Source organism: Pseudorca crassidens, chromosome 2 (assembly GCF_039906515.1).
Source record: "Pseudorca crassidens isolate mPseCra1 chromosome 2, mPseCra1.hap1, whole genome shotgun sequence".
NCBI classification, from domain to species: domain Eukaryota; kingdom Metazoa; phylum Chordata; class Mammalia; order Artiodactyla; family Delphinidae; genus Pseudorca; species Pseudorca crassidens.
Genome location: NC_090297.1, coordinates 135,235,267 through 135,248,217, shown reverse-complemented (window position 1 = coordinate 135,248,217; position 12,951 = coordinate 135,235,267). Strand labels below are relative to the sequence as shown.

The following is a 12,951-nucleotide window of genomic DNA, read 5'->3' as shown; positions in this document are numbered from 1 at the left end:
GCAATTAAAAGCCATGGGTGGCTGGAGAGAGGAGAAAAGGTTTAGTTAATGAGCTTTTCCTCTTCCAGTGCCCATGAGAGCCTCAGGAATGACAAGGCGATTAAGGCAAAGAGATAATTATAGATTATGTGAAAATGGGTCCCTTGGGATGAGCAGGTCTTGACATAAACAGTAACTGTTGTAAGAGTCTCCTGGCTCTCATATTCACCCTTTTCTTGAGTGCTTTATTTAGCTCCTGTGTGCTCAGCGTCATGATGCCAACCAAGCATATAGGCAAATCTACCTGTTTGCAGATCAACAGCCCTTTCTGAACAAGAGGTCATTCATCAACTAAAACCATCATCTTCTCTTCCTCTCTGCTTCTCTTCTTTTTCCTTTTGCATCATCCTTTTCCTCACTCTACCCCTTGTAATCTTTTCCTTCTCTCTTTCTTATATCCTTATCCGTATATAGTACCTATGAAATGCTAGGCACTTAGTCTTGTTTAAGCGTGTGTCTGTGCGTGCATGCGTGCACGTGCAATTATAAAGACACATATGGTTATGGATATACTATGTTATAATAAAAGGTGGTTATATGTGTTACAGATAATATAAATAAATGTTTTCTCCTATTAAAATGCTTTTACAGATATATTTAAAGATATTTTAAAAGTGTTAGCAAAGATGTAAGTTTTGTGTGATAGACAAAGTCATCTTCTTAATTCCCATTGAATTGTTACCAGCTATTCTCTGAATGCTGAAAGCAAGCAATTTTGGTTCATTTCATCGCTTTTCAATTTATGAGGTCTTTGCTGATTGCATTGTATATATTAATAAATGCTGGTGTTTATTGAAGTTTGAGTTCTGTGTGAGAAAGGCATTATTACATTAATTACATGGTTTTTTATTTTAAAATTTTTACCTACTATAAAATTTTATATATTCATTAGATAAGTATTTTTAACAGTATTTCATGTAAAGTGTGTCATTCCTAGGTCTATATGTCATATTGGTCTTCTCTGTCTCTCACAGCTCCTAACACATCAGAAATTCTGTTTCCTTCGTGTTCAAAATAATCCAAATTCATCTGCTTCTCATTATCACTGCTATCATGCCTTTTGCATTACCATCACTACTCTAAACAGCCATCTTCTCTTGGCCAGGACACTACAGAACGATTTGCAAACTGGATTCCTCACTTCCTTTTCTGTCTCCTCCCCAGATTTATAACTCAAATCTCATAGCACTTTCCTGCATAAAATCCTGTAATGATTTCCCATAGCATTTAGGATAGAATTTTAAAATCCTTAACATGTCTTGCAGGGCCCCTCATTGTCTCATCTAATGCCAATTTCCCCCTCCCAACTTGTTCACTCTGCTCCAACCAATTGGCCTATTTTTATTTCCTTGAAGGTCCAATTAATATTTGTTAGGTAAATTGATGGAGAGTGTTATATGAATATGAAAAATGACTCCAGCTTAAAATATATGCTAAAATCTAGGGTAATAGAAATGTCAGCTAATATATATTGACCACTTATTGTATGCTAGTAACTATACCACATGTGTTATATATATTATTCCACTTAACCTTCAGAATGATCCTGTGAGATGTAGGTATTATTAATATCCCTGTTTTACAGATGAGGAAACTGAGACTCAAAGAGGTTAGGTTACTTGTCCAAGGTCACATGGTTAGTAACTCTGCTCTTAACTGCTACACTGTACTGCTTCTGAGATATTTGAGGAATCATTGTAATCTCCAATTATTGAAATTGAATTTGATAGTTGTTATTATATTAATGTAGTGAGTATCTTCAGTTTACATTTTTAATTAAATTTCTTTTCCATTTAGTGTTTTTAAAAATGTGCTTCACTGGTAAAATTAGAGACTGTAGTCTTTCATTTATCAATATACTGATGATGATGTTTCCCTTAGATTAATTGTTTTTATTGATTTTAGACTTACCTTAATGGTTGAGAATGTAACTCATCTCTGTAGCCAAGGGATTCTATAGATTTTTCTGATGTGGGCACTGGTTTTAGAGGGATTGATCAGAACTGAACTATGTTTTTTCTCATGGACATTTAGAGTATCAGAAATTTTCAATCGACTTTTTTAGAGTTAACCAGGTTTTAACAGGTGAAAATGCATTTTTAGTAACTAGTGTTTTTATAAATTATGCCTAAATAACTTTTCCTGTACAACAAGTTATCTACAAGAAGTACCTGGGGCATTGATCTTTCCTTTGTCATTGCTCGTTTGAAAAAATATGAGAAAAATATTTTAAAATGTAAGTGGTTTCATTTGAAGGGACCCTTATCAACATAAGTAAGATAGTAAATAGAACTTTTTATTTGAGGCTTTTGAGAATTTTATGGTCCTAGAACTAAGTACACTACATATACAACCCGGTCTGAAAATAGTTATTACTTGGTGAAAGATGTTGCCATTACCACATGATAGGAAGTGGGAAAACCAACTGGTTATTTCCTATAACTGTCTGAAACCAAGTGTGGATATAGTAACACTCTGAGTGGAAGGATTGTGATTCAATACATATGAATTCTCTCATTCACTTGTCCATGTGTCACTGTGTATTTGGAACCTACCTTATTACTTTACTGATTAAAACACCATTGGTTTTAGAACACCATTGTTTAAATACCATTAAGAAAAAAAAGTCACTAATTAATTGTAAGATGCTGAAGGTTATAAGATCCATCAGAGATGTTAAAATATGAAAAAAAATATGTGTTTACCAAGTTGGCAGTGAAATATGCCAACTTAGTAAACAATTTCTAGGTGTTTATTTGGTACCTAGGATTTCAAGAATTATTTTAAGAACAACTTAACAAACAACATAAAGCACTTTCTTAGTGCTTTGATCTCATTGCTAGGCTTCTCGAGCATTGTTACTGCTGAAGCAGTGTTTTGTCTCTTCCAGGACTTAGGACCAAAGTGTTTCAGAAAGGAGGTGCTATTTGTAAAATTTTACCTGAGGATCATAGTATAGACTCTCATTTATGGTCTTTGATAAGATTGAGACTCAAAAACAGTGTTTTACGAGGTGATATTAACATCTAAAATTTTAATTAGATATTAATTAAAAGTGGAGATTTTTTGATATGCTAAGTATGACAGCTATGACTACTATTTAATCCTTAAGTTAGGAGTTGACTTTACCTGTTTTGCTCCTTATACCAGCTTCCTTAAAAAACCTTTGAGTAAGAATAGATTCTTTCAGGGAGAGAAACAGCTGTAAGTAAAATTAAAATATGCCTGTATTTTTTTATATTTGTAAATTGAAACATGCTTTTTTAAAAAATACAGAGGGTAGCTTAATTTTTTTGTAGACATTTTATCTCAACTTCTAAAATATTAATGGTTTATAGTCATATCAAAAATTATATAAAGATTTTATATGTCTATATATAAAATAAAGATTTTATATATATCTATACAGTTGATCCTTGAACAAGGTGCGGGTTAATCCAAGTATAACTTATAGTTGACCCTCCATATCCACAGTTCCTCTGCATGTGTGGATTCAACCAACCATAGAATGTGTAGGACTATGGTATTTACTATTGAAAAATATCCACATATAAGTGGACCTGCACAGTTCAAACCTACATTGTTCAAAGGCCAACTGTATATCAAGGTTGTATAAAAAAGAATCAACAATAGGCTTTGTGCTTTGTATCTGGCGTACATAGTAGGATGTTGGAAATCATAGTCAAATGAGATCAGTGAGATGATATTGTTTCCTAACATTGTATTTGAACAGAAGAGTAATAACCCTTTACCTTTCTGATTGACAACTTCTGGTCACACATCCAACAAATAAATTAGGAACTTAAATTCCTACAAAGAAGTAGTATTCACCAGCAGTACTGCTGAATTTTGTAAGACATGTGCAGGCTTTCGTCCTTGAAAGATTGTCTCCTAAGGAGCTTCACAGAGTGGCTTTTTGGTGAATTTACCATAGGTCAGGGTCCATTCTTCACTCTCAAAGATCTAAATAAAAGGCACATAGATGACCAGACCCTCAGAAACAATGTAGCAGTAATAAAATTTATCTGAAACTGATGTGTAAACTAAGTGGCTTATTTATTTACCAATATATATCTTTATAGTGAACCAAATGCTTTGATACCCTGTGTACCCTCAGTCTGAGTATTGAGGAACCCAAAAAGACAGGTGACCATTTGTGAATGTTAAATAGAGTGAGAGAAGGGGAATTATTTTTATTATTTTTATTATTTTTATTTTTGCAGTACGCGGGCCTCTCACTGCTGTGGCCTCTCCCGTTGCAGAGCACAGGCTCCAGACGCGCAGGCTCAGCGGCCATGGCTCACAGGCCCAGCCGCTCCGTGGCATGTGGGATCTTCCCGGACCAGGGCACGAACCCGTGTCCCCTGCATCGGCAGGCGGACTCTCAACCACTGTGCCACCAGGGAAGCCCGGGGGAATTATTTTTAGATTTGCTTTAGCCAAAGTCCTAATGATGCCTCTAGAACAGACTGTCTCCCAGCAGAGAAATACCTCAGAATGCCTTTTTGCCTTCGATTAATTGTTTCTTTTGGGCAGTGTTCAAAATTGGCTTCACAGATTTTTGCTTCCTCCTATGGTTCATTGCTAACCATTGCTACCTCCTACTCATGGTAGTTGTCTCACTGTTTTGCTTTTTTAGATGTGTTAAGGTTAGTGTGTGAATCAAGTAGCTGTTCAAGTTATCTAGGAGACATTCTTTTCTCCTCTCATTAGTAGCTTTTATTTAGTTTGTTTAGCTAAATAAGAGGACAATTCTACTACCCTTTACTCCAAGTTTTGGAAGGTGGATAAATATTCTGTTCCCCAAATAATTTGTTACTAACATTTGTTACTTATGTTATATGCAGTGTACCAAGAAGGTTCTTTGTGATCTGTTGTCCACCTTATAACCTTTAACTTCATCTCCCAACACCCTGCCGTAACCAGTTGCTTGCAGTTCCCCTGAACACCTCATTTTGTTGTGCTTTTCCTTTTCTTCTGTTCTTCAGGATCCTTCAGTAACTTAGCTGCGTTGTCAGTTTATCCTTCAAGGCTAGGTTGTAATGTCAACTCTTCTGTAACACCTTCTTTGATCATCCTTGGTTGAATGGCCCACTCCTTGGTTTGGGCCTCTACTTTATAGAATATTGGGTTACAGCAGTGATATTTAAAAAACCTTTGCTGATATAGTTCCTAAGAAAATTTTGGAAGACTATTTATTCCCTCTTATATTTTTATGATAGCATCTAAAATTTTTATTTAAAAATTTAAATAATTGCAAAGGGCATAATTTCTGGCATTTTGTAAATAATGGAATTTTAAAATAAACAGATTACTGTTTTAGATGTATCCAACAGAATCTAAATACTATAATGAAATCCATTTTTAAAAACACATCAACATGTTACCATTGAGGGAACCTGGGAAAATACTACCAGCTCTCTATTATTTCTTACAACTGCACATGAAGCTTCAATTGTCTTGAAATAGAAAGTTTAATTAAAATAAAGAAAATTCTGATCTTGATTTTAAAATATAGAATAAGGTCTTTAATAGTTAGAAATTTTACATCACTTTTTCTCCTTTAATTGTACTTCTCCCACACAATTTTATTTTAAAGCAATATATTTTTGTGTAGTCTTAGTACACTGTCAATTCTTTGCAACAGAAATATGTATTAAGTTGGAATTGTTAAAATTTTAATTTTCTGTGATGCAGAGGCTTTAAGCATTAAATTTTTCTCATTTGAATTATAACTATTATTTCTATACAGCTGATCAACATTCATTATACATTTTGTTAAATAATTATTAAGCATAAGTAAAATTTTATTGGAAACGTGTCTTAAAATTTTATTGGAAATGTGTCTTAATGTTAAAAATAGTTTATTTAACAGATGAATATTATTTTATTAGAATGAGACAGAGTTCAGCATCGTCTTTTTTTTTTTAAATTTATTTTTGGCTGTGTTGGGTCTTCATTGCTGCACATGGGCTTTCTCTAGTTGCAGTGAGCGGGGGCTACTCTTCATTGCGGTGTGCGGGCTTCTCATTGCAGTGGCTTCTCTTGTTGTGGCGCACGGGCTCTAGGCACGTGGGCTTCAGTAGTTGTGGCTCATGGGCTCTAGAGTGCAGGCTCAATATTTGTGGCGAACGGGCTTAGTTGCTCCGCGGCATGTGGGATCTTCCCGGACCAGGGATTGAACCCATGTCCCCTGCATTGGCAGGTGGGTTCTTAACCACTGCGCCACCAGGGAAGTCCTAGCATCAAGTCTTTTTTGTTTTATTTCACCTCTTCCATCCTCTAACCTTAGTTGTAGGAGGGCTTCTCAAAACCAGTTTTTCACCGAAATTGTCCCTTTATTTGGTACCATGGACAATTTATATCTTGGAGAAGTACAACCTGGGATTCATTTTTTTCCCAAACCTTTCCTAGCACAGTGGACTCTTGTATGACATGAGTTTGACCTGCGCATGTTCACTTACATTTTTTCACGAAATATGTTCTACGGTACTACACAATCCACGGCTGATTGAATCCTCAGATGGAGAACCCCCAGATACCATGGGCTGACTGTAAAGTTAATTGGTGGATTGACTATTAACAGTTACTTTTGACTGTGGGGGGGCTGGTCTGTATATTAGTTAAACAGAGTACTTTTAAGCAAAAGAGTAACAGATTTAATTAATAGTCGTTTGCTAAATCTTAGTAAAGTCTTTTGGTTATGTTTCCTAGAAGTATACCATAGTATGGAGAGAGGTGTGTGCTTTTATTTTATGAACTAGGAGAATGGTTGAGCAGGGGGAATGTTGAAAATGGGAATGGCAATGAAATATTTACCACAGGAACTTTTTCAAGTAGATCAGTTTAGGAAAGAATGTGTTTATTTAGAAGTTTAGCTGAAATTGATTCTCTTAAAATTTTCCATTCCTGCATATTCTTTTGGGTTTTTCTGTACCCCAGGAGCCCACAGGTGTACATTCCTTGATTTGAGGAATTTGTGGCATTTGTTTAAATTTGTATAAGTATTGGCTTACCCTTCTTTGTGTTTTCATTCATTCAACAAATACTTTTTCTTTGTCTATTTACTGGAATACTGTTTTTTATATGATTGCCCGTTGCTTGATAAATACATGAATTGAATTGAAGTATTTACTGAATGTGTCTATTAAATAGTTAGATTTCTGAGCTAGCCCCATAAATGTGTTTTTTTAATTCTGTGAGGTAGATGAAAAGTAGTTAAATGGACTTTAGATGGCTTGCCATCTTTAGAGGGCTAACTGTCTGAAATAGTCTTTTGGCAGGAAAATGCAGTCTTTGTAGAAAGTGATACAGATAGCATTTTTAGGAGTGGGTGGGCAAGAATCTCTTCTTCCCGTGATTCTGATGAAAGACAGCTATACTTAAACACCATCCCTCTCTTCCACAAGTGTGTGACCTTATATTTCAAAAGAATTTCAAAGAAAGCCAGTGGTTTTTTTCGTTCAGATAAATGTATTTTCTGTCAATTTTAGGAAATTTGGAGTAATCTAAAGAGAGTCCTGTGCTATGATAATATGGGACATTCTTGAGGGTAGGTAGCATCATGAAAATAATTCATACTCATCTGTAGAGAGTGGATATGATAATTTTGTCACTCACATTCATCAGAGAGAAGGAAAAAGATAACCGGGTAAGAATCAAAAGAGAAGGGAAGATAAAGTGAGAAGATGTAGAAGGGCACTAACATTTATTAAGGCTCTACTGTATTTGGTAATGGTTGAATTTGTTTGCACCTGTTGTTTCGTTTAAGTATAGATATACAGAGAAAAATTGCCTGTGGAAGACTGTATTAACTGGGAAATACAGAGGGAAAAAGACAGAATTTGATTTGTATATTGTACATAATCTTGTTGGGGGCAAGAAAGGAGATAACAGAAAGATGTTACTCCAGATGTTTCTCCATTTTGGCCACTAGGTGGTGATATTGTATAAAGACAGCTTGGTTGCTGGCTAGTAAGATAGTCAAAACTTGAAGTGGGGATAGATAACTATATTTAACAACTAAGCCCAAGAGTATCACTTAATATTTTTTCATATTAGTCACACAGCTTTGTAGCACATTTGTGGTGACTTTTATTGACTTTCCCATTTTATATTTAATTTACATTGTGTACTCTACCCTGAAGTATTTTATAAATACCTCTGTGTGCCTAACATACTTAGCAATGATAAACTGCAGTTGATAAGCAGGTATACAGATGAAAAAGTGCCCCGACCTCCAAAAAATTCACATACCAAAACAAAATAATTGATATAAATGATACATATAAGAAACATTGAGAATATATTAAGCAATATAAACATTTTAAATAATATTGCTTATGGCATAAGTGTACATGCACATTTGGAATTAAGGAAAAAGGACCCCACAGAAGGTCCTCCCATCTCTGAATTATTCTTGCATTTTACTGGGTATGGGTAACCTACATCCCAAGGATCCTCCATACTTTCCTTTCTGTGTCCCACCACCAACTCCCCATTATTTTCAAATCCAAAACAATTGGTGAGTAGTGTATTTTTTATTATGACTTAAAATGACGCAATACTTTCTCTCACAGTTGAAGTTTCTGCCTCTTGAATTAGAGGGGTCTCTCTTATTGTATTGAAGGAAAATAGGTCCCTCTCTTTCCCAAGTCAGAATGCTGAATGCACTTTTTCATAGAAAGTATTTTTTGTGATAGTTAAATATAGCTAAAATACTGTTATATGCAGCCTTAATTTAAAAAATCAGACTTCTCCTTTCAGGGGTTTTGGCCTCAGACTTCACTATTTTCTTCCAGAGTAAGTGATCTGGAAAAGCATTTTCTCTTTTGCAAATGAACATTTTCAAGAGACCCTATTTTTTTTAAAAACGTGATTTTTTTCCTGGAAACGTAGCTCATTTTCTCCAGCTTGAAGCAGGCTGTTTCTCCTCTGTATTCTGATAGGCCTTTTTAAAGATCCAATTTTACCTTATGTTAATGGTATATATATTTTTTATCATCTCAACCTTACTGTACATGTATTGAATGCAAAGTTTCTTGCTTATCCTTATCATCTCTTATCACCAGAATCTTGTCCAGTGCCTTGCATGTAGTAGGTGCTCAATTAAATACATGACACGTGTAAGGAAGGCTTAGACTGTTAATGCCAAAGTAGTGTGTTTTAAGTTAATTACCTCTGACTAGAAATAACTTTTTTTTTTTTGCGGTACGCGGGCCTCTCACTGTTGTGGCCTCTCCCGTTGCGGAGCACAGGCTCCGGACGCGCAGGCTCAGCCGCCATGGCTCACCGGCCCAGCCGCTCCACGGCATGTGGGATCTTCCCTGACCGGGGCACGAACCCATGTCCCCTGCATCAGCAGGCGGACTCTCAACCACTGCGCCACCAGGGAAGCCCCCTAGAAATAACTTTTTATAGGGTATAAGGTATTGGCTTTTAAGATAGAAGGACTCCTATGGTCAGATGCTTTTTTTCTGATGAATGGAAGCTGTGGCCTTACAGGTTGTAGAACATACTAGTTATAATGTTTGAAACTCAAATTGTATTATTTTATGCCTGTTTAGAAAATGTAGAGTAGTTTCATTATTAATATTCCAAATTACTGATCTTTTGGGAATCATAGATCCTTTTGAGAACCTCACTGAAGCTACCTCCCCCTTCCCCACCTACCCACTGCCAACACAGTCAGAAAAATGCATTATGCATCTGCACAGATAATTCTGTATACTATTTTAGAGAACTCATAGACCTCATGTTAAGAACTTCTGCTTTAGATTCTGGAAGAGACTACAGCTGACTAATTGAGATGTAGCTTGATATAATAGAAAAATGGACTATATGCAAAATCAGTTGATCTGAGTAAGTTCTAGCTATTATTCTACCCTTGATAAATGTGATGCCATTTGAGAGGTCATATAACCTCTCCTTACCTATTTCTTTATCTGTGAAGTGAAGCAGCTGTTGGATAAGATTAAGTGAATTAGTACATTGATATGCTTAGAATAGTGCTGAGTACATACTGTGCTTCCCAGTCTTTATTTTTATTATCTCATGAAGGACTTCTGAATTTTGTGACGCTCTAATTATCTTTCCCTTAAGAAAATTACTTTGGTGTGTGTGTATATATGTTCGTGTTGTGTGTGTAATTTCTTAAAAACTTGGATAGCAACCAACTTATCCTTCTGTTATTCTGTAAGAGAAGTAGTAAGCTATGTCCTGATCTTTTGCTACCTCTATACAGGCAACAGTAAATGACCTTCTCACTGCAGTGCTACAATTGAAAATTCTGAGTCAGAGGATATATGTACCTGTCAGTGTATAAAAGTAACTGGGGAGAAAAAGAGCACTGAGGAAATCTACTCAACATGTTATATTAGTGTACTAGTGTAACTTGTTAAAGCAGATGAAGCTCTTCTGTATAATTATAGTTGCTAGGAACTTTAGTCTTTTCAGAGATTGGATGTATTACGTCTTACTGAAAATCCAGTATTGTTCATGTAAAATTCTTTGTAAAAACAGATTCCATTAATGTTTGCGGCAAATAGGTTGTATTAAAAATATGTAACTTTTATGTATTACCTAGTAAGACAAACACTATTTTTTTTTTACTCTAATTAGGGAAGAAGACAAAAACATATTTGATTACTGCAGAGAAAACAACATTGACCATATAACCAAAGTCTTCAAATCAAAAAACGTGGATGTGAATATGAAAGATGAAGAGGTATGAAAAACGTGTCCTGTTAATTATTTTCTTATGCTTTGTTGTTCTGCCCCAGTGCTTTTTTTCTACACAGCAGGCCTCTGAACTACAACTCAAACCACATTATGGTTAAGAGTATATCAGAATATCTAAATGAGATGGTGTCACCCAGTTAAGATACTTTCTATATCTGTATCCATCATATTTCTGTCCATTATAGAAGTTACTAGCTGAAACTTGCAGCAGGAAAATAACTTATATTTGTTCATGTTAAAGGGAGAGACTATTAACATATTTATGTGAAATCTATAGGTAATATTAAAATATTTATAAATAGCTTTAGTATCTTCTGTCATTATACCTGAAACAAGTATATTGTCCTTTGCCCAGTAACTGTATTTCTAGAAAACTGTCAAAATTTTGGTAAATCCAATCATTTAAATGCAGGCCCACTATTTAAAGGGATCCTATACTAAATTATTTTGTAAAATATATTACTTATTAATTTATTTATTTTGTGAATAAAACTGTTCACATATTGAGCTTAAACTGTCCCTGAATTATAGTTGTTTAAAAAGGAGCAAAATTTACTAATCACTTCTAATCATTTTTCTCATTCTTTGATAATGCAGTGAAGATGTTCAAAATGACCAGAAGGTAGCAATTGTTAGGAAGAGGACATGCAGTGATCGTAGATGATGCGTAGAGTAGATGATCAACTTCTGTATTAATTGAGGGCTCTCTGTACAGGTTAGCCCTTAATATTATCTCACTTTTAGGCAGCATCTTTCCTGTAGTATATTTTCAGTGACATCTGGAACTGAAAATGTAAGACTGTAATTCTACAGTAAAGTTTGTTCTCCTATAAATAATGAAAGGAGTCAAGAAAGATGTCGCTAGAGAAAAGTGGAAGCCAGATTGTGAAACAGTAACACCGGCTCTTCTGATTCCCACTTGGGTTTTATTTTGCTTTTCAGGATCAGAATACATTTTATTTTAGTCAGTCAGGCACGATTGCTTCTCCTGATTTTATTGTCGTTTTTAATGTTTGTGCTCATGAGTTAAGATTTTTATGAAGTTAATACATGTAGATAGTTCAAAGGAAATCAAATAGTACTATAAGTCTTACAACAAAAAATGTACTCCCTTATCTGCATCCTTCTCACATTTGATTCTAGCTCCCTTGAGGCAAAAACTTTCAGTGCTTTTAGTTGTTTCTTTTGCAATTTACCTACATAATTCTAAATAATATACTTGTATCTCTTGATTTTGCAAGTCTAAACATTATTGATTTTCTTCTATGTTATATTAGGATTTAGCTCTTTTACTCATCTTCCCCCTCTCTCCCCACCCTCTTAACATAGTTATATCACAATTTTTAGTGTCAGTTTTCTGATTGCATCTCTATTATATCAGTGTTTTTATTATTATTACAAATTATACTATAATTAATGTAATATAGTCAATTATGATTATAATGTAACTATTATTATGACTATGTAAATATTGTTTGTTGCTGAGCTATGGACTGTACTATATGTATTAGTCAGCTTTTGCTGTAGTAAAAACAAAACAAACAAAACCCCAAATTTCAGTGGCTAACAACATTTATTTCTTGCTCATATTTCAAAAGCCTTGGAACCAGTTGAGACTCTGCTGGCTTCTACTAGCCTTGTTTGTGCTCAGTTCATCTTGATTTCATATGTCTTCTCATTCTGAGATCTAATCCCAATGGATAGACCCTATATGGGGCAGACAGAACCAGACCCCACAAATACATTTAAAGCTTTCCTTGGATGTAGCATGTGTCACATCTACTCATTCCTTTGTCTAAAACAAGTCACAAGGCCAAGCCCCAGGTCACTATAGTAGGAAGTCTGCTTTGATTGCAGGGAAGCAAGGCAAGGGTGGAAAGGGAATGAATAAATTATATAATTATGAATAATGCAATCTACATACAATGGTACAACATTTTGTTTTTCTTAAGGTTAATAATGGCCTCTTTTTTTTTTTTCTTGGTCTTCTGTGTTCCTATTGCAATTCTTTCCTCAAATTGTCCAGTAGAGGTCTTCTCTGTACAGTCAAGCACATCAGGTAATCAGTCCCATGGTTTTTTTTAGCAATATTCCTCTGGAACCCTCCTTCCTTCTTCATCTCTAAAGTGGACTGGTTGTTCTCTAGGCCTCTCGCATAGATGTCATTCTGGG

General features: G+C 35.0%; 1 protein-coding gene across 5 annotated transcripts in view; it reads left to right on the top strand.

The window, feature by feature from the left end:
- ACBD6 (acyl-CoA binding domain containing 6) overlaps window positions 1-12,951 on the top strand; it is a 230,215-nt gene that overhangs the window by 77,581 nt on the left and 139,683 nt on the right. For 2 of the 5 annotated variants that reach the window (XR_010941233.1, XM_067728809.1), the window contains exons 5-6: window positions 10,660-10,765; window positions 12,809-12,838. The exons of 1 other annotated variant lie outside the window; for it this stretch is intronic. Coding sequence is in view for 3 of the 4 variants with exons in the window: in XM_067728809.1 (XP_067584910.1) it covers window positions 10,660-10,765; window positions 12,809-12,838 (136 nt within the window). In the remaining variant the exon portion in view is untranslated. The remainder of the gene's footprint in view (window positions 1-10,659; window positions 10,766-12,808; window positions 12,839-12,951) is intronic. 2 more of the 5 variants (XM_067728808.1, XM_067728810.1) reach the window with 1 other exon arrangement.